The following is a 21,411-nucleotide window of genomic DNA, read 5'->3' on the forward strand; positions in this document are numbered from 1 at the left end:
GATCGTAGATTCTTTCTCCACGAGGAAGAAGAAGCAGACCCTTTAGCTACTCATAATGTGTTAATTTTCAGTTAAAGCATTTTCATAATTCATATCCTTCTCTGTAAAGCAAGCGTTTCAGATATTACATTTGTAAAATCAATCAATATAACATACATCTACAGTTACTAGTATTAGATACTGACACCCAGCAAGTCCTAACGAGGCCGTTCCATGGAGGTGAATGATGCTGCGATGTCTGATTAGTCCGAGGCTGGTATCAGTGCCCATGCAGGAGTTGGAGGAGGAAGAACCAGACATGACGACCAGCAGGCAGCTAGGGAAACAATATAATTGGCGCGGAATTTATAAATGTGCATTATTTCCTAATGTTGTCTGCGTTGTCGGAAAGTCATTCTGATTGTCCTATACTAGTACATGATTTTACCACGCCTGGTGTCATCCTAAATGTGTCCAGGGTGTTCTGCTACAATCAGCATTTCCACACTATTTCGTGCCCTTCCCAAACAGATTCGTAGGACACTCCCAGGAATGTCTGCAGTCAATATGCAGAGATTCGCAGTAATACCCCAGGATACTTTTTAAGTCTTTGATGCGGAAAGAATGCCGAAATGACATGATTTGCTCTCGCACTCTTTGCTTCTCTTGTCGGGGCTTTAGTCACGTCTTCCCTAGGAAATTATTAAGAAAATGGTAGTGTCGTCTATATTTTGCAAACCTTTTTTTTAATGTGATTCATAAACTCCGTTCAAGAAATCAATTCAATTTACTTCATTTTATTTTGTTTTCAAACAAATTTCATTTATAACATGGAGGTAACAAAACTTTGAAAATCCCGCGTATACAGACGGAACCTTAGACAACAATTCAAGTTACAAAGTGCATCTAAATCAGTCTAAAATGTGTTATAATCACCCAACACACATGTATTTCGGGGTTTCATCTCCAAAGCAAGTGCACACAAACAATATTCCGGTCATGATTATTTGCGCCGTCATAAAGGTCAACTCCGAACTTCGTGACCGGCTTCTTGTTTGGTTGTTTGTTTGTTTGCGCCTTTTCATTGGGGGGGGGGGGGGTGTCGTAAGCACATTTCTTTTTCAAGTGGTGAAAGGTGTCAGTAGTCAGATTGATCGCGTTTAATTTTGTTTCATTTCTCAATGAAATTGTTATGACAAATCAACAACGTTCTCATAAAAATATAGATACGAGTGCTTAAAAAGTGCTGAAACGAAATATACACAATATATATGTTAGCTAGTTTATTTCCCATACTTTTACCCTTATTGTGTGTGTGTTGTTGTTGTTTTTTATCCAATGGTTTTATATCTATGCTTGTACCATTTCCAGGTTTAACTGTCTTTTTTCTGGTTGCTGTAATATTCTATATTCTCGATTTGTTTTACTGTTTTGCGATAGTGTTTATTGTTATTGTTTTTACTGCTGACACCTATTATTGTGCAAAGTATCTTATGTCACAAGGCTCTGTTGTAAAGCAGGCTCTTCGGCCCTGAATCGGGCTACCCTGTGAATGTTTAAAGAAGACCGAATAAACAGATAATAAACCACGTTGAAACTTTAAAACAGTAAGGAGATGAGCAATGGAGATGATATTCGCGATCTATGATGAGTGGGTTTTATTTCTTTAGAGGGAAAACCCCAAAACGATAAATTTGCGTAACAATATGAAGACAGGAGCCGCTGATTCATTTAATCGGGATAATTTTACATTTTTGCCATGCTGAAAAACATATATGGCGCTTTTGTTGTTGTTCATGCATTAATATTTATCAACATATTTCTTCTTTAACTTAGCATGCATGTTCTGCGTAGACTTGTTCTGTAAATCAAATGATTGTCACGGCCCAGAATTTGTCTGCGCCGTAATATTTTCTTGAGAATGAAACTCTCACCCGAACGCTCTCACCTACGTTCTCCTCCATTTCGTAAATAAAACTATTAAAGCAGAGCGAGTGATACACAGACTTCAAATACCACATTATCTAATATATCTATCAGATATGGTTCAGTTGATTCCAAGGTTATTACCCCCTATACGAGTTGCAATATCACTACATCAGTTGTAAAATGAACCTCTCTACAAAGTGAGTAACAGCTTAGTAGTCTTCAAATTAAAAAAACAGGGTCTAATGAAGCCAGATGGGTCAGAAAATGGCGTCTTGCGAAACAATGATTTATTTAAACACTTCTCTCTTATTTTTCTCTTAATGAAAATAAAATCAAATGATTTCCCCTGTCCTAACTGTAGCGCAGCAGCTATTTGAATGATCTGATCTTATATATAGATAACATACGTTTCCAGGAAAATCTTAGGAAAGGATTAAAATAATTGGTCATAGTATCATCTGTAGCCTTTTAACTCTAGTACACATTTACAGCATACTTGAATATGCCTTATTGATTTTGATTGTTTTATAGGGAAGAACTTCTATTTGATCCGAAACGGCGCCCTCAAATGGTGATCGCATCCCAGCATAATACGAAAATCAACGGCGCTTTACGGTTCTACATTACATCCAAGACGCAGTACCATGAGTTTAACAATGGCACGCACTTTCATATGAACGCCACCGTTTATAATACCCTGCCAGATGTAAGTATTACATATCGAAAAGATTTACCCCATTTATTCTCTGTCATTGAAGTTACGGAATGATTTAAAAAGTCTCAATTATTGTATAGCGTTCATCACAATCGTTTATTTCCGTGGCACTCATTATTAGGCTTATAGTGTCATGTGGGAGATACTCCAAGCTGTCACTCGGCAATCCCCAATCCCAAAGTAACTTTTTCAGCACACTTCTCCTCCTCTCTTTCATTTTTTTCAAAAAAAAATTCTTTCATCAAGAAGCTCTATTCATGCTTATCAGCCTTTCATAGCATGTATATTCTCATCTATTTATCTCTTCCTTATAGACTTCTCCTTTCAGACACAAGCGGTTCCGGAAATGCAGTCTAGTCGGCAACAGTGGCTCCCTTTTAAATAACTCATGTGGCAGGGAGATAGATGATGCTGATTTTGTATTTCGGTAAGATGTCTAATTCCCTGTCTTTGAATCAAGTCCTTTATGACTTTGGTCACATATTTGGCATTTGGTCATATTCTGAAAAAGGCCAAAGACCCTTCAAGGTACAAAATGTAGTTTTGTTGAGTCAAGATATGTATCATGATGAATATATCGCTGGTCTTACAGAGTCTTATTTCCAGACAGCAGACTTTCTTTAACAATTTCAACGTCATATAGTTTCATAAGATTGCTTAATGTTGTGGATGTGATGAATCAGGGAGCCCACCTCCCTGGACGAATTCACTGGTAGTATTAAACTCATGGATGTTTCGTTGTCTATGACTTTACAGTGATATCATTTAACGTTAAGGTGATTACGTAATATACCTGACCAAATTTAGCAATATGGTAGGTCCTCCGTAAGTGAAGACAACCTTGCGTTCGTTATCTGTAAGCAGGAGTCACATCTGTCAAGGAAGCAGCTCCACTGTTCAATGAGAACGCGGTCCATGCACGTGCGTGTCCAATTATCATCATGTCCAACTCGTAGAAGAACCTTCTGTCATTCAGACTGTCTCCCTTGCATCTGTTCAAAATGTCAATCTGAACATAACATGGAGATGCACTTTGATTGTCGAGTTCAAGTTAGCTCGTCTGCAACAGAGTGTCATGTTTGCTCACCGCTGACAATCATGGCGAATTGCCATTTAGCGCTATGGTAATCGACATGCCGTGATTGCCTGCGCCAACTTATTTTGGAAGATAGCACTGATTGCATGACACTGAAATAAAATTGTGTCAGTCGTTCCGCGAATTCAGATGTTTGCATGTTCAGATGTATTCTGCTGCTGCTCAACAGTTGCTGAAAACTCAGTTCTGAACGTATAGGAATACTCAGAACAAAGGATGGTTGCATTGTACAATGTATGGTCTCAAATTTAACAAGAGCATATAAAATGTTTATTCTACATCCTTCATCAGTGAGGTTTATCTTACATTGCTAGTCTATATTGCTTATCATGAATCTGCCTCTCCGGAGTCAGGTAAAAGTATAGAAGTGTTGTGATTTATTTCCCCCTTCTGGGTCATTTGCAGGTGCAACGCGGCTCCTATTAATGCGCACAGTAAAGACGCAGGTGAGTTATAGTATTGTACGTCTGAGAGTGCTGAATGAACACTAACCTTTTGTTATGACTTTACAAGTGTACCAATACCCTGAGTATTATGTTTGCTATATTTGTAGAATATACTTGAGGCATAACTTTTTGTCACTCCGATTTTCATTCATTGGGGCTTAAATGTAAATTTTTAAAAATATACAAAAACAAAAAAGACTTGAAATGGACTAGTCGATCACCCGATTCTTTCAATCGAACAATCACACTGTCGATAATTTTTTCCAAATATTTACGTCTCAGACGATAGTGATATGCAATGCGTGCGCTATAAGGACATGTCGATATTATTCGTGAAAAACGTATGCGTGTAGCACCAGTACCGACGCTGAAGGAGCAGAACTTAAACGCGCGGAGCACAAGTGCCAAATTGTTATATAGATATGATCTGATTTATCAAAATACGTACACTTTCAGGTGCTATCACAGGTGAATTATGGCTGTTGAGGGTGTGTGTGTTTGTGTGTGTGTGTATTCTAGATGAACACAAATTTGATTTTCAGGGTATTGGTACATTTTGATTTTAACTGGTTCGGAATTGCCCTTTGATAAAGCAGGAATCAACCAAATCTGGTAGACATTAACTTAGAATACTAACACATTTTTTTTTTCCGCGAACGTGTTTTGTGTGTATATGTATGTGTGTGTGTGTGTGTGTGTGTGTGTGTGTGTGTGTGTGTGTTTTAAAGATCAATCGATTGCACGACATTTCACCTCGACGGTAAATATTGGGCCATATTGTTCCGTTGCGCGTTAGCCGTGGTTGATTTTATCCGAAATTCGACTATGTTGTCGATTAGAGTTACACATGCGAATAAGATGGCCCCGGTGAAATGTAAATACTCCAATCAAAGAGGTATCAAACACCTCGCTTGGTCCAACAAAACTTTGGGCGTTCTGAGACCGGCTCCTAACAGGCCGGCCTAAGGTAGTTGTGGAGATGTCCTGAGGTCGGCCCGGGTAGGCTACGGCTATGTAAACGGTACCCGACCTGAGATCGGCTTTCGGGGCTCTGCTGGACTGGTTACATGACATTTTGGAAGGGATCATGTGATCACTCGCAAGCCAAAATGTACATTCATTGCTTTTATATTATACTATCTAACCTCATACTTGTGTACAAAGAAAACAAAAATCATCAACTAAGAAAAGTGCGTGCATGATTTCTTTGATAATACACACGGTCAGTGACTTCGTTCTTCTGACCCATTATAACGTATGTCCCAAAACAATTACAACAGGACCCTCCGCAACGACATCATTAAAAAAAGTGAATCAATCCAACTACAATTCCAGGGTATGAAATTGTAAGCCATTACCATATCTTACAGAAAACCCCATCCGATTTGCTTCAGTGGTCAAGGAGAAATGAGGATCTTTGTAGAGCATGTCAGCAATCCCTTCCCTCTAAGTTCTGTCCAGGTGTTCACACATTAATATGCATTTCCAAGAGCATCCAAGTGCTAAACTTGGAAGAAACAGACCCATGGCATGCTTTAAAATGATCCACATTTCTCTGTGACCACTTGACCAAATTGAATGGGGTTTTCGGCAAAATTTAGGTAAGAGGTAAAATGATATATTTTTAGACCCTGAAATAGCATTCATACAGTTTAATCATACTGAAAGATATCAACGTAGAAACTGCCTATGGTATTTTTATTTTTATTTTATTCTTTATTTATTCTTTTTTTTTGGGGGGGGCATACTGTAGGCCTACTGTGAAACAAGTGTACGTAGCCTACAGCGTAATGTTCCTTCAAATCTTAAGTATTCAATTTTCATCACCTTTCTGCCCGTAAATGTAGTACAAAATTTAGTTAAACATAGGAATATAGTGGAACATAGTCTGTATTCCAGACTCCCTTTGTTTACCCTCATATTGCTCAACAAATTTTGTGTATAACGTCTGTAGAGAAATCCATTATTGTGAAAAGTCAAGAGTTAGATACGTAATTTAATCTATTGTCTTCACACCACACGAATGGGCAGGTGGTTGTGGGGCTCATTGGCTGCTAGTCTTTTCTTGACAATCTCATAGTTCTAATATCAATAAAGCTGCGCAATTTGCGAAGAATGTCTAATGTTAAAGGCGATATGTTGTCAGAACATGTTTCTTGTACCAACCCAATATTGGATGACCTGTCTTAAATATTGGATGTTTGACTCCAGTCTATACACTGCTTGTTTGATCCAATTATTTCTTTCTTCCAACGCAAACTATATCGTCTTTAATTTGCAAATATGGTGCCAAGTGTAATGTCTCCTAAACTGGTTTGGTCAATTTTGGCAAAACGAGAGGGCGACATAGACAAGATTTCCCTCACACCTGAAATCTGTAAAGCCACCTACTTTGTTTAGGAGTGTAGTTTAAGTGTGTTTGGTTAGGCCATTATCCCTGGTTCGAGAAAACTTGTGAAATTTCTGATTAAACCCTCTCAAGAAGCAGATCATTGTAACGTGGAATGTTGCTCCATTCTCTTCGATTTCAGCAAGGAGTGCCGTTTTACGTTTAGAGAATAACACGTCATACTTCACTCACTTTGTCCCTGTTCGTTCACGCAGGTTTGGTGGCCTTATCAGTGAGCAAAACGTGTCTGAGTTTCTTCGGCAAACGAAAGAGTACTCGGGATTTTTATGGTTTCCCTGTCTGGGCAGTCATCGTTACACGGACTTGTGTCTGCACGCCTCTTTCCTTTACAACAACACTGAAAACCAGTTCGTTCTTGGTCATCCAAATCATTTCAACGCCATTTGGCAGTTTTGGAAGGACAGGAATTTCACCAAGATAATGTCAACGGGTATGTTCAGTATTAAATATTGCTGTATCGACTTCACTATGAAACCTTTTATTGATGACAGTGATTATAGTAGAAAGTAAGTGGGGTTGTTAGATAGCAATAGGGCTATCTCATTTGATTGTTAGAGAGAATCTCCTTTGTAAAGAAAAATGAACAGCTCTGTAATTAGATTGAAAATGACTGGATACATAGTCATTGTATTCTTAATCCTGCATTTCATGAATATTTGCAAATGAGAAGAAATACGTTTGCATAAAATTCAATAGGGCAAAATCCAGTACTTCATGATTCTTCGTGGCACTTGAATTTCAATAACACTTCAGACTTGAAATCACATTCTAAATACATATTATGCTGCTGTGTGTAATGACAACGGTCGGGGGAAGTGAGAATGGAAGAAGGAAGGCATAATCGCTAAATCTGACGTATGACCATCCTTTTTTTTTTTCGGGGAAAATTACGTAAACTGTTATCTTGATACTTTACTTTCTTATTTTCTGGTGTTTTTTTTTTTTTTTTTTTTTTGGTGTGTGATCCGTTAAAGTGACGAAGTAAAAGAATAGGACAAAAATATAGCTGAGTAGGCAGTAATGTGAATCTCCTTTTCCTGAAGCAAAATATTGATATGTCTATTGTGTTTATTATACGTCTCAACCATGTCAACAATATGTAAATAGTGCTCTCCGACTTGTCTCTCTCACATGACACTTTATAATCAGTTCGTTTGATTAATGTTGATTGAGTTATCCTCATTATAAGATTGTGTCTGTTTGGATTAGAGCCTGTAGTTTAGCGCTAACCATCACTGCGATACTGCCTGTCGGTATGTGTTTTATTTTCCTGTCAACAGGGTTCTACGTAACGAATTTCGCTCTAACGATATGCGACGAGCTTCATCTTTACGGCTTCTGGCCATTCCCGACAGAGATAAGTGGCGAAACTATGCGCTCCGTGCCATACCACTATTTCGATGGAGCCACCTTCACCACTTCACATGCAATGGCCGACGAGTTTATGAACTTGTTACAGCTTCATGAGTTGGGAATCCTTCAACTTCACACCCATGAGTGTCATAGATGATACTGACACCGCCCTTTTTTTCTTTTTTCTTTTTTGCTATTGTGGATCTCGTTTCGTTTGACCATGGGATTTTATGGACGAAGGAGGCGGTGTTGCGTGGACGACGGCATCAAAGCAGTCTGTAAATAGGACTGTAATACATCGGCACTAACTATGGGAAGCAGGAAGGGGAGGGTGGGTCGTGAGGGATCTTGTGGAAATATCATGCACTTACTTTCTGCGCAATTTGTCACAGAAACATAACGGAAAATTACGAGTCTGAATCTGAAAAACAAAATTATTAGTCGATTTAAGAGACAGGACTCGTATGAGTCGTACATTGGGATGCGACTTGGAGACTTTACTAAGTATATTCTTTACTATGAACACATCGTCTAGATGTGCATGGAAACTTACAAGTATGATAAAACAGTTGTCTGACGTCACCAATATTTTCACACTCTATCATTATTTATGTTACGTTGGAATTTTGTTGTAGAGGTTCGCTGTCTGCGGCTTTCGTTATCCAAGATCTTGAGGGTAAAAAACAACTGAACGTTCTGCTGTGTAGATAGTTGGTTTTTTTTTTGTCGTAACCTGCACCTTGACTGTATCTACGATTTGTAGAATGCCTTATTGACATGACAGGGTGGCAAAGTACTTGATATTTCTACCGTTTTTTTTCACTAGTGCCGAATACAGTCGCTATTGCAGTTCAAATCTTTGTTAAAGAATCGACAGAAGCAGTTTGTTCTGTAGCCATAGGCCATCAAAATATTTTACCGAAAAAGAACAGAACCTCTCGTTACGAGTTTGTCTCATGTTATTCTTTTTGAGCAAATGAATCAGTAACCACAGAGATCCAGTGGGCTACTGAATCCTCTTTGATGATTTCAGAAGCTGTTATTCGCACTCCTGGGAAACAAAAACAAGAGACCCAGTGAATCTATAGCGCTCACCTGAGTATCGCATATGCCCCATCAACATATCCTTGCACTCTATTGCTAAAAAAACGTGGAGCTATACTATACTTAACGCTCCATGGAAAAACTTAGCAAACTTTTTGGAGTTTAGAGGGTGGGGGCATAGTGTAACCCCGTAACATGGGGAGGGGGGGGGGGGGGTGAGATGGGTTAGAAGGGAACCCGCGCTGGCAAGTAGGGTCAGCTGGGGACGGGAGGAAGATAGGCAGAAACTTCTATCAAAAGCTCCAACTGCAACAGAAGAGTAATTTCCCTTTTTCCCCCTCTCTAGTATGGCTGATAGTCGTAGACTCCGAGTGAATGGCTGAGCGTGATGTTCAGCCCCCTATTTTTGTTAGACCCTGATATTAGATATTCGTACTATTGAATCAATGACAAAACCACTAACAATTACATAATTTATTTTGTTTTTGTTTTTCACGTTGAATTTGTAACGAAAGGGTCGTCTTTGTTATTCGTGAAAATATTTCCACCTTTCACCAAAAGTGTGCACGACATAGTTGAATTTAGTTGAAAAATCCGAAACTCGCCCTCGTGAGGTACTGTATTCCATTCCCATACCATCCCCCTGCCAGGTCGCTGAGCTTAGATATTAGATTTTTTTTTTTAATAATGTGACCAGTAAATAAAAAAAAAATCTCTCAACAAAAGAATTAGTTTGTCTTTTTCATGCAACTTAGATAGAAAGCAAACGTATCGTCCTACTATTTCTATTTAAATTTTTGAAATAGTAATTGATTTTTGTTGTCAAAATATGCCCCTCAAAGACCCGACACCGCTCGGTCGCTTCACTCCCTCAGAAAAGTATATCCGGTCTTTACCAACCCCCGATGAAATTTGTTGTTACTAACCTGAGGTGTCCATCTATATTTTCTATCACACTAGGTATAATAACCTGCAGAGTTTGTAGAAAATTTTAGCATGCTTTTTGACAAAGAAGGTCGAAATGTGAAAACCGGCTCCCACTTTAGTATCCATGGGCCACCTAACAGGGCTTTCACGCCGGAACTGCGTAAGTTACGTAGTGTTACTTGCCGACTACGCCGAAATAGGTCACGCACTCTTGAAAAAAAAAAAAAGAACGACGAAAGCAAGCCATAGCATGAATGAGAAAAGGACATTTTTTTTTGTGTGTGTTAACGCCATGGATCCAGTCTCAAAGGACTTTTAAAAGGTAGACAATTGCGTAGGCATTGGTGAACTGTATCGTAGTAGATTTCATTTCATTTCATTTTATTTCCGTAACTTGCACAACTAGTAAGAAAAGAATGAAGAAAACAGGACAACATGTCAATCATATGCAATTCAGAGTGTGGAAGAAGAAGCAAATGCCATTGACTTGTCAAGGCTTCTCCCTAGTAACAGTAGCAATAACAGTTAACACCAAGAACAAACAAAACAAAACTAAACAAAACAAAAATTATATACGGATATATATTCTTCATGTTTTCTCTTGAAGATGTAGAAACACACTGCTTATCATCTGGAAGACAAGCGTATTATTGCGAAGGCACGGCGTTAAAGGGGCGATCACACATCGCCGGTTTAGATGGCTGTTCATGGCGGTTCTCAAACCGCCGTGAACCGTGTCCCAACGATGGCGGAAAGCACTTAAACGCGATGTGACTACGTTCTCAGCACGTTTTGAACACGGCGCTAACGCGGATTGGCGCGGTAGTAACACGGATCTCCCCGAAAGGTGGAGGAGTCCATACCAAGCCCTTGTAGTTGGATGCAATCAGAGCCCTCTCACTCGTCTTCAATGGGTTACAACAAGGAGGTATTGCTTTATTAGGTACAAAAAGAGAATTTCAAAAGAAATTGCGAAACGTTTTAACACCCTGTGTATTTACAGATTGACATAAGTGATGCAATAAGCAATTGTCTTCAAGTTTCAACATGCTTTTTCTCTCTCTTTTAACTTTTAAATTATCTATATTAACTGTTATTAAAATACATACTATCAAAAAACATACATGTCAAAGCAGAATCCAACATAGTTTACACATTTCCTGTTCATTTACAGGTTTATATATTATATCAAGTGATGTAGAAGTACTTGCTTGTTTCAACATCTCTTTTTCCCCTTTCTTAATTAAGTTTTCACATATCTCTAACAACAGTCAATAAAAGACATACATATCAAAGAAGAATACAGTATATCTACATAGTTTCCTGTTTATTTACAGGTTCACGTAACATAATAATGGTGTTTTTTTTTTCAAGTTTCAACGTAGCTTTTCCCTCTACTCTCTTAAGTTTCAACATGTCTGTATCAACATGTACTCTTACAAAAAGGCGTACATAATCACGAAAGTGTAGAACCCAACATATTTACATAAGTCTTCTGTGTATAACTTACAGGTTCACGTAGCTGGCCATCTTTGAAGCTATCAAGCTTTAACAAAAGTATGCACACGCCTTTTAAAGTAACTGATGTAGGCTACTATTCAACAAACCTACCAACTATGAATATTACATTTTCTGTTTTACTCTGTGTGTTAAAATAAAAAAGTAATGAAACTTCAGCATTCAATACAATATTTACCCGATCTAGTATTATGGGTTCATCTTGGCTTTTTTACCATTTTTTTTTAATTGCTCCGCCACGAAGTGTCACCGGAGGCATTATTCTCTTTTAATTTCTACATTTGTTTTGGCATGAAAAATTATGGCGGTGTTGACACGGTATTATCACGGATTTTGCGGTGCAAACACGGAGGAGCCGTTCTTTACACGGTGGATGGCGTTTTGAACGCGGTCCATTTCAAACCGCCAAGACCGCCACGAAAAATTAAACATGTTTAATTTTTCTGGCGGTTCTCCACGGTTCTCGGGGTTTATGGCGGATGAGTGACGGATGACCAGGGCTTGTGTACGGTGTGAACACGGTCTTTGGCGGAGCACGGCGATTTGCCGGAGCACGGCGATTTGCCGAACCGCCATGAACCGCCATCTAAACCGGCGATGTGTGATCGCACCTTTAGTAGCGTAGTGTTGCTGGACTTGTGTATAACTGCGTATATTTGTGTCCTATGCGCCGAAAGTACACGAAAAATCAAACGTGTATTTTTTTTTTCGCGTACAACGCTCTGCATATACTTAAGGCCCCGTCACACTACACCGTATAAATCAGCGAATGCCTAGCGGATGGGCAAAATTTGGCAAAGTCCAGATACGCTCGAATCCGCTCGAATTCGCAAGCAAAATGTGGCTTTCGAACGTTCGCCTAACGAGTGATGAGCATTGTGCTAACCGTGCTACGAGCGGATAAAGTAACGAATGAAAGCGAATGCGTACAGTCAATCCAACGGATGCTGAGCGGACAAAGCGAATGAGCAGCGAATGCCCAACATATGCAGAGCGATACTGCGGCAATCACGTGACGGATCTCGGCTGACGCACACTTCACCAAATCATTTTGAGCAGTGACAGTGTCAAGTAATGTTGTGACTGTGAAGATGGCCCCAAAAAGAAGGAAGCAGAAGTCACCACCAAGTACTCCTGATGTCACTACCCTCGACAGTCCTCAAGATTCCCCTAAAGTGCACTTCCTTCTGATGATCACGTTGACGATGATGTTGGTAGTCCAATATTCTCCATTGCGTCTGGTGCCTCCAACTGGAGTCGAACTGTGTCTGTCGAGGTTTATTGCATTCTGGTGTGCTAAAACCCTACAGCCGTTCCCACACCCACGCATGTATGTCTGTCGAGTTTTTCGCGTCCTGATTGGCTAAAACCCTACAGCCGTACCTACACTCATGTATTTATGTATGTCTGTCGAGTTTTTCACGTCCTGATTGGCTAAAACCCGACAGGCGTTCCGTAATGGATGCAGGGACGTAAGGTTGTTCGGTTAATGGCACTTCGGCCCGTACGAGTGACAACCATACAGGCATTCTAGGGCTGTACAGTTGCACAGTTGCATAGTTGCACAGTTGCATAGTTGTACGGTTTCTTGCGTTCTGATTGGTTAAAACCTGACATCCATTCTATGGCTGTATAGTTGTATGGTTGTGTCGAATTCTGTCATATCTATCCCGCCATATGCGTTGCGTAGATTTGCATATCACTACGTATTTTTGCGTCCTGTGCTCTACGTCGAAAGTACGCGGAAAAAAAATACAAGCACCCTGCGTACCCATTTGTGTCGCTCCGCGTATTGTTACGTATGGCGGCGTAGGTGCAGGCGCAAAGCCCGGTGTGAAACCCCCTTTAAAGGGGTTTCACACCCCCTTTAAAGGGGTTTCACACCGGGCTTTGCGTACAGTTGCGTAGAGTTGCGTAGCGTCTACGCCGAAATTACCTGCGTACTCGTGAAAAATAATCATGATGCTACGCGTAGGACTGGCGTAGTCCCGGCGTAGTCCAGGTGTAGAGTTACGTATGGTTGCGTAGGAAGCACGTATCCGCGTAGCGTATTTTGCGTATAGCGGGCGTACAGTTGCGTATATATACGTAGGCCGGGCATACAGACCGCGTAGAGTTGCTTGCAGTTGCGTAGAGTTGCGTACATTTGTTTGATTTTGTTTGATAGATACTTTATTTTCTGCAAATCAACATACATAAGTAAATTTAAAACACAGTCGTTGTAATATACAGTACGCATGTCTATGCTGAAGGGATTACAATAATAATTGTAATTAAGAAGCGGTTATAACAACTGTAATTAAGAAGCGATTTATTAAAAAATTAATGAAACTGCGGAGCTACTTCAGCACATTAATTAGCCTTCTGCTTTTTAGTTCACTCTTGCATGCTGTTCGAATACGTAGCAAAATATCATGGGGGAGGTTATATCCTTTGCTAGCTATCTTTAATTCCTCAGCATTTTGGACGCCCTACAGATTAGCATCGCAGAATGCGAACGTTTTCAAGAACGGAAAAAGAGAAGAAAACGAGCTGTTGCAACAATGAGAAGGAGAGTGTGGATCAAACCTTGGATCCGGCGTTGATCCATACATCGGCAATATGAACAACTGATGAAAGAACTGCATGCCGAAGATTTGTCTTCATTAAGATAATCAATTTTATGCGGATGGCGACAGGTATTCAATTAACTCCTGACACGAATTGCACTGAGAATTACAAAACAAGATGCCAACTTCTGGAATCTTTGGAACCTGAAACCTGCCGTAACTTTAAGGTTTACAATACCTACAAGACCCTACAATATGGATTTCGATTTGCTTATAAACATGTTGTCATCAAGAAACCTGCAAAGACCTGAAATTTGTTTTATAACTTCAAAGGTTTCTTCTCGATTAAAAGGGATTGCTAGTAACTGATCAGTGGGAATCAGTGGGAATGCTAGGGGATGATTGTTCAAATCCTTGTGGGATTCGTTTAAGAGAACATTATATTTGTTGCTGTGTGAAAATTATTTGCTTCAGAATGGTCTCATATTCAAGTAACGTGCAGTTTGATAATTCAAGGTTAGCATGCCTAGACAGTAACGGGGCGATCGTTAACGGGCCGTTAACGATCGCCCCGTGTTCAACCAGAGCCCTTTCAAGACAGCCATTAAGACCCCTGCAGCAGACCCTCTGCCCCATGATGACCATGCAGCCATTTGACTACTTCCTTGTGGGAGATGATGCTCTTGCGCTGAGGACTTGACTGATGAAGCCTCTGTCGTTTTGTGGCATGACTCACCAGCAGTTAGTGTACAAATATAGGCTTTCACGAACCAGACGGGTTGAAGAAAATGCGTTTTGGTCTACTAGTGCTAGCGAATTGTCTGCATTTTGATCACTAGAGGCATGTATAACCAGCAGGAGAATTCTTGTTCCTACCACACCTTTTGTTCTTCCTTTTCGGCATTTTACAATTATTACGCCTACAGAAGAAAAATAGTTAAGTACAAGTCTCGAAGAGCACAGGTAAGTAGGCTATACATTCACCAGCAATTCAGAGTCCAATGGAATGAATAATATCAAGCAGTTTTCTAACATGGGTCAGGCATTTGAAAAATTAAACATGTTTAATTTTTTTCGCGTACCCTCCGCGTAGAGCTCTGATACGCAGGTTTTACGCAAGTCTACGCAACACTACGCAACTGTGCGCCATCTATACGCAACAGTACGCCACCGAACCTTTTCACACCAGAGCACTTTTTGTGCTCGCGTATGACATGGCGTAGTGTTGCGTACTGTTACGTAGACATTTGCGTAGACTTGCGTTGACTTGGCGTACATTTTCGTAGACTTGCGTAGGCTTGGCATACATTTGCGTAGTGTTGCTTACAGTTGCGTAGCCTATTATCATAGGTGCAGATTTGGCATTCATATGCCTGACCCATGTTAGAAAACTGCTTGATATCATTCATTCCATTGGACTCTGAATTGCTGGTGAATGTATAGCCTACTTACCTGTGCTCCTCGAGACTTGTACTTAACTATTTTTCTTTTGTAGGTGTAATAATTGTAAAATGTCGAAAAGGAAGAACAAAAGGTGTGGTAGGAACAAGAATTCTCCTGCTCGTTATACATGCCTCTAGTGATCAAAATGCAGACAATTCGCCAGCACTAGTAGACCAAAACGCATTTTCTTCAACCCGTCTGGCTCGTGAAAGCCTATACTTGTATAGACTCGCTGCTGGCGAGTCATGCCACAAAATGACAGAGGCTTCATCAGCCAAGTCCTCAGCGCAAGAGCATCATCTCCCGCAAGGAAGTAGTCAAATGGCTGCATGGTCATCATGGGGCAGAGGGTCTGCTGCAGGGAGGTTCAGTTTGATGGCTTAATGGCTGTCTTGAAAGTGCTCTGGTTGAACACGGGACGATTGTTAACGGCCCGTTAACGATCACCCCGTCACTGTACAGGCATGCTAACCTGGAAATATCAAACTGCACGTTACTTGAATATGAGACCATTCTGAAGCAAATAATTTTCACACAACAGATATAATGTTCTCTTAAACGAATCCCACAGGGATTTGAACAATCATCCCCTAGCATTCCCACTGATTCCCACTGATCAGTTACTAGCCATCCCTTTTAATCGAGAAGAAACCTTTGAAGTTATAAAACAAATTTCAGGTCTTTGCAGGTTTCTTGATGACAACATGTTTATAAGTAAATCGAAATCCATATTGTAGGGTCTTGTAAGTATTGTAAACCTTAAAGTTACGGCAGATTGCAGGTTCCAAAGATTCCAGAAGTTGGCATCTTGTTTTGTAATTCTCAGTACAATTCGTGTCAGGAATTAATTGAATACCTGTGGCGCCATCCGCATGAAATTGATTATCTTCATGGAGAAAAGTCTTCGGCATGCAGTTCTTTCATCAGTTGTTCATATTGCCGATGTATGGATCAACGCCGGATCCAAGGTATGATCCATACTCTCCTTCTCATTGTTGCAACAGCTCGTTTTCTTCTCTTTTTCCGTTCTTGACAAAGTTCGCATTCTACGATGCAAATCTGTAGGGCGTCCAAAATGCTGAGGAATTAAAGATAGCTAGCAAAGGATATAACCTCCCCCATGATATTTCGCTACGTATTCGAACAGCATGCAAGAGTGAACTAAAAAGCAGAAGGCTAAATGTGCTGAAGCAGCTCCGCAGTTTCATTAATTTGTTAATAAATCACTTCTTAATTACAGTTGTTATAATCGCTTCTTAATTACAATTGTTATTGTAATCCCTATAGCATAGACATGCGTACTGTATATTATATCATTAATTTCCTATCATATCGTTGTTAATGCAAGTCAAACGACTGTGTTTTAAATTTACTTATGTATGTTGATTTGCAGAAAATAAAGTATCTATCAAACAAAATCAAACAAATAAATCGGCGGTACGCAACTCTACGCAACTGCAAGCAACTCTACGCGGTCTGTACGCCCAGCCTACGTATATATACGCAACTGTACGCCCGCTATACGCAAAATACGCTACGCGGATACGTGATTCCTACGCAACCATACGTAATTCTACGCCTGGACTACGCCGGGACTACGCAGTCCTACGCGTAGCATCATGATTATTTTTCATGAGTACGCAGGTAATTTCGGCGTAGACGCTACGCAACTGTACGCAACTGTACGCAAAGCCCGGTGTGAAACCCCCTTAAGGCCCCAGTCACATAATGCTCTGCGTCCGGCGTTACGTCCAAAAAAAAAAGGTCTTTTTTTTTCTGCGTACTCCCGTGGATCCTTTGCCGTCACCAGAAAATTTGTTCAAAACATACGGGAAAAAAATGCGGACGATACGGACAAATACGACCAGATGCGAATACTTGCGTCCACTTGCGGATATTCTTACGAATTGGCACATAATAGTTCTGAACACTTGCGGAGAGTTGCGGATATTTTCGGATAGTTACGGATAGTTACAGATTGTTATAAATAATTATGGACAGTATGGTTTTCTGTGACGATCCCTGCTAAGTCAGTGTATCATGACAGCATGGTTATCACATATTGGACTGTCTTACATTGTACACTGGGGAAAATTGAAATTGAATTACGTACAAGTTGTGAAAAAAATTCGTAATCCTTTAATTTGCTTTACAGTAATAAAAGATATATGAAATTTTGAACTTGAGGTTTAAATTTTATTTGTGCAACTCAAATATGAATAAACTTCATAAATGTAAAGAATACATAACATAATTATACCACAAATATAATACAATATAGATCGATAAGTCAAACATTAGAGTAAGAAAATTATTACTTACAGTCATGGACTAGACAAACTGTGGTTACGCTGTCGTTGTGCAGCGATATTCATGACTTATTGGGTTATGTTAAGGAGATTTTATAATAAAGCAATGCTTATTAGATTTCCAGAAAAAAAGACATCAAGACTTTCAAACACCCCTCCCACACCAAAGTACATATATATATATATATATATATATATATATATATATATATACATAGATATATAATGTAATACACATTCCATGGAGCGTAAAGTGGGTAAGACAATAGAGAAATACTAAATTAGTTCTCATTTTATATAGTTATCGCTGTCCAACACCTTTTCCGGCCAGAAAAGTGAATAAAATGCTGTCACCCCATCCCCTACCCAAAATATTGCCTTTTCGAAAAATATACATTCAAAGAGTGCAAGAAAAAAAGTTCAGCACCAAGGGTCAACCGATGTCATGAGTATATTGGTGCCACCTAGAATGACCATTAATTTGACCATGCGGTTCTGCCTCTCTACTGCTCCGACTGTGTTGTAGCATTCCTTCAGGTAAATGCGCTGCAGCTTGGCAACACGAGTTGTGTGGCTTCCCACGAGTCTCTGTGTTCCCATGCGAGTGGAAAACGGAAAACGTCGAAGGATGTAATCGTCCGCAGCATCCGTAACTGTCCGCAAATATCCGTAAGCGGACGAAAGTGTTGAGATACGTTAACTTGCGGTTACTTTCGGATACTTACGGTGGACGTTAACGAACGCAAACGGACGGGAGGTACAATTTATTGCGGATGGTCTACGTCCAGGCTACGGATAGTTACATTCAGTTACGGATAATTACGTTTGGTTACGGTTACTTGCGTAAGTCTGCATCCGTAGAATCCCTCTGCGAAATTTTGAACATTTCAAAATTTCGCAGGCTTGGCGCCGTCATTTTGCGTTTCTTTACGGGTGAGTAACAGACAGTTACGTCTACATACGTCCCTGCGGATGCCTGCGTCCACTCTGCGTCCCCCTGCGTTCACTCATCCGTATCTATCCGCGGCGGACGTAACCCATCGTAAAGCACTGTGTGACTGGGGCATAAGCTTGGCGTGGTCAGTAACTCTACGCAAGTCCCGTACTAGGCTCCCCTGTAAAGCTTAAGTATGTGTTGATTTTCTAAATGGCACTAATTACTCGCATTTCGGTACAGGTTCAAAACTCTGTTATAACCACTGTTATTTACTGCAATTCATCAGATATGTGTTGTGATTGATATTATGTTCTGCTTTTATAGTTGGTGCAGAAAAATTAATAGCCGCTTTGTTTTTTGTTGTTTGTTTGAAATATACTATAAACGATGTAAATTATGTAGTATCCATAAAAATAAAGAATATTTACCTGTAAAAATGTTTATCTAATCTGCCTTCTTGTAGAGTAGGAAATAAGTTGGCAATGTTTAAAGGTGATGATCAAGCCAGTGAATCTATCATGGGATGACAGCGATTCACAAAGGAGGACTTGTTTGAAAACAGGTCATGTATGGTACTTTATGAATCACAGAGATAGATATAAGCAATGATATAAGCTGATCTAATGCAGCATAAACACTAGTGTAGTGTTTGTACAAGAGCGTCAATCTATTGGTATAAAATGCTAAAGATAATCGTTTTCCTCCTTACTATAGAGAGGGGATGTAAACGATAACGTCACCTAAAGGGATCGTACAGTTTTGGTTGAGACCTAATTTCAGGTTTCTGAGATTTTTTGGTGAGATAACGAGAAACCTCTTATGAAATATGAAAGAGCATGTAATTCTATGAGGAATTCAACGTTTATTTGATGAAAATTGGTTTTGAAATGGCTGAGATATCAAAAAAAGAACGATTCTAATAAAGTGTGGGACCCACACTTTATTACGATCGCTTTGTTTTACTTTGTTTTTGGATATTTCTGTCATTCCAAATCCGATTTTCATCAAATAAACTTTGAATTCCTCTTAACATGGTATGCTCTGTACTATATCATAAGTGTTTTTTTGGTATCTTGCAAAAAGTTTAAAGCCCAATTCTCATCTCCACCAATACTGTATCATCCCTTTAACAACGTACTATAGTTTCTTTGATTGTTTCTTGGCAGGACTGCGGGACTTGTTTTGATTGCGATGGGACTCCATTGACCCCCTCCCACTTCCCCATCCTGTTAAGTGTTCGTGGTGAACAAGTCTAACGGCAATGCTCCTGCATCCCTCCCCCAGCCCCCAATCTCCGAGCTTCCGGTTCCGCGGCCTCTGCAGTAGTATTTGATTTGCCCGGTTGGCTGAATGGTTGTTTGCTGGTTGGTTTGTGATGGTTAGGGCTAGCCTAGTTGGTTATTGAAATGAATGAAGTCTGTAACAAAGTCCAAAATAAGCATTTTGTAAGATGAAGGAAATCTTTGTGGTTGCATTGAGCCAAGTGAATATAATGAGGTGTTTGGAACCAATGGCCATCGGTACTGAAAAGTTATAACAGTAACAAAAATAGTCTGATTGCATGAATAAACTGTGTGAATGATAACAGCCATATATGAAGTATTAAGACTACATGGACATGGCGATTACTCGCAAAGCGTAAGAGTCCGTGCTTTACCGACATGTTCAAACTATTTAATAGAAACATCACTCCTACTCTACAAACATTACACGGCATGTTTCCATTCAACCATACAAAACATGATAACGTGCCTTCACTTTGTATGGCATGTTCCGAATTTTGCTACCAGCTTTTGGTTGCAAAAATCAGACGATTTTATAATACACAGAAGCTTTTCACAAAATGCCAAAGTTACGGTTTGAACCGGTATGCTGAATTTGAGTTACCGCAGTTCCTATGAATTTCTCAAATACAAAATCTGTTCATTTGTAAATTTGTACAAGTATAGAATAAAAAAGTTCGTACAATATTGTTGTTAAAGTTATAAAGAGCACATTTCAAGACTTTTCTATCATACGCCATGCCCTTCAGATACATGCGCATCATTTTGCTACGTGGGAGCACAAGGCCAAGAAAAATTATTAGATTCATCTTATAGGCCTATAAAAAGTTTGTTTGAAATGTGTGCATCTACAATCAGCAAGAATCCTGAACGTATACATATACCTATTAATTGATATACCATAGGGTACGTATGCTAGTTCGGCAGTGAACGACTCATATTGATCTGAACATTATCATGATTATTCCGAACTTAATCTTCTTTTCGAACATGGAATCAGAAAGAAACTATCGACACTTCGCACTGTTAGAATTCAACTGAATTTCCTTGTGTAAATATCCATTTATACACGTTTGGATAATGTGTCATGGCATGCATCTTTTCACGTGTTACAGTGAAACAGATTCATCAATGGATTTCCCTTCATATCCCCTGACAGAGATCGCGGGTTTCGAGGGAAAAGTCGTTTCATATAAGGTAGGCGGCCGAGCTCTCCCGGCTATGAGCCACCCTTGCTGAAAAATTTACACCAACCTTTTCTACACATGGGAATGAGTGAACACAAGCAAAGAATTACATCAGGGGGTGTTTCATCAACGTTTGTCAGCGCTGACAACTTGAATCACCATAGTAACAGTCAGTGACCAGAGCATCTCAGCCAATCAAAACCAAGGATTTTGCTGAAATTGTCAGCGCTGACAAACGTTGATGAAACACCCCCAGGTATTCCTTTCAGGTTTTGTGTGCCTGGTC

The 21,411-nt window shown here is 39.8% G+C and overlaps 1 protein-coding gene across 1 annotated transcript in view; it reads left to right on the forward strand.

Moving 5' to 3' along the window:
- The window catches only part of LOC139730344 (alpha-N-acetylneuraminide alpha-2,8-sialyltransferase-like), a 63,784-nt gene extending 55,699 nt beyond the window's left edge, over positions 1-8,085 (forward strand). The window contains exons 5-9 of the mRNA XM_071641211.1: positions 2,440-2,614; positions 2,938-3,050; positions 4,125-4,172; positions 6,731-7,005; positions 7,856-8,085. Coding sequence (XP_071497312.1) covers positions 2,440-2,614; positions 2,938-3,050; positions 4,125-4,172; positions 6,731-7,005; positions 7,856-8,085 — 841 coding nt within the window. The remainder of the gene's footprint in view (positions 1-2,439; positions 2,615-2,937; positions 3,051-4,124; positions 4,173-6,730; positions 7,006-7,855) is intronic.
- The last annotated feature ends 13,326 nt before the right edge of the window (positions 8,086-21,411 follow it).

This window comes from Diadema antillarum, unplaced genomic scaffold (assembly GCF_040938485.1).
Source record: "Diadema antillarum isolate AM-2024a unplaced genomic scaffold, OU_Dant_1.0 seq00000302_RagTag, whole genome shotgun sequence".
Lineage (NCBI taxonomy): Eukaryota > Metazoa > Echinodermata > Echinoidea > Diadematoida > Diadematidae > Diadema > Diadema antillarum.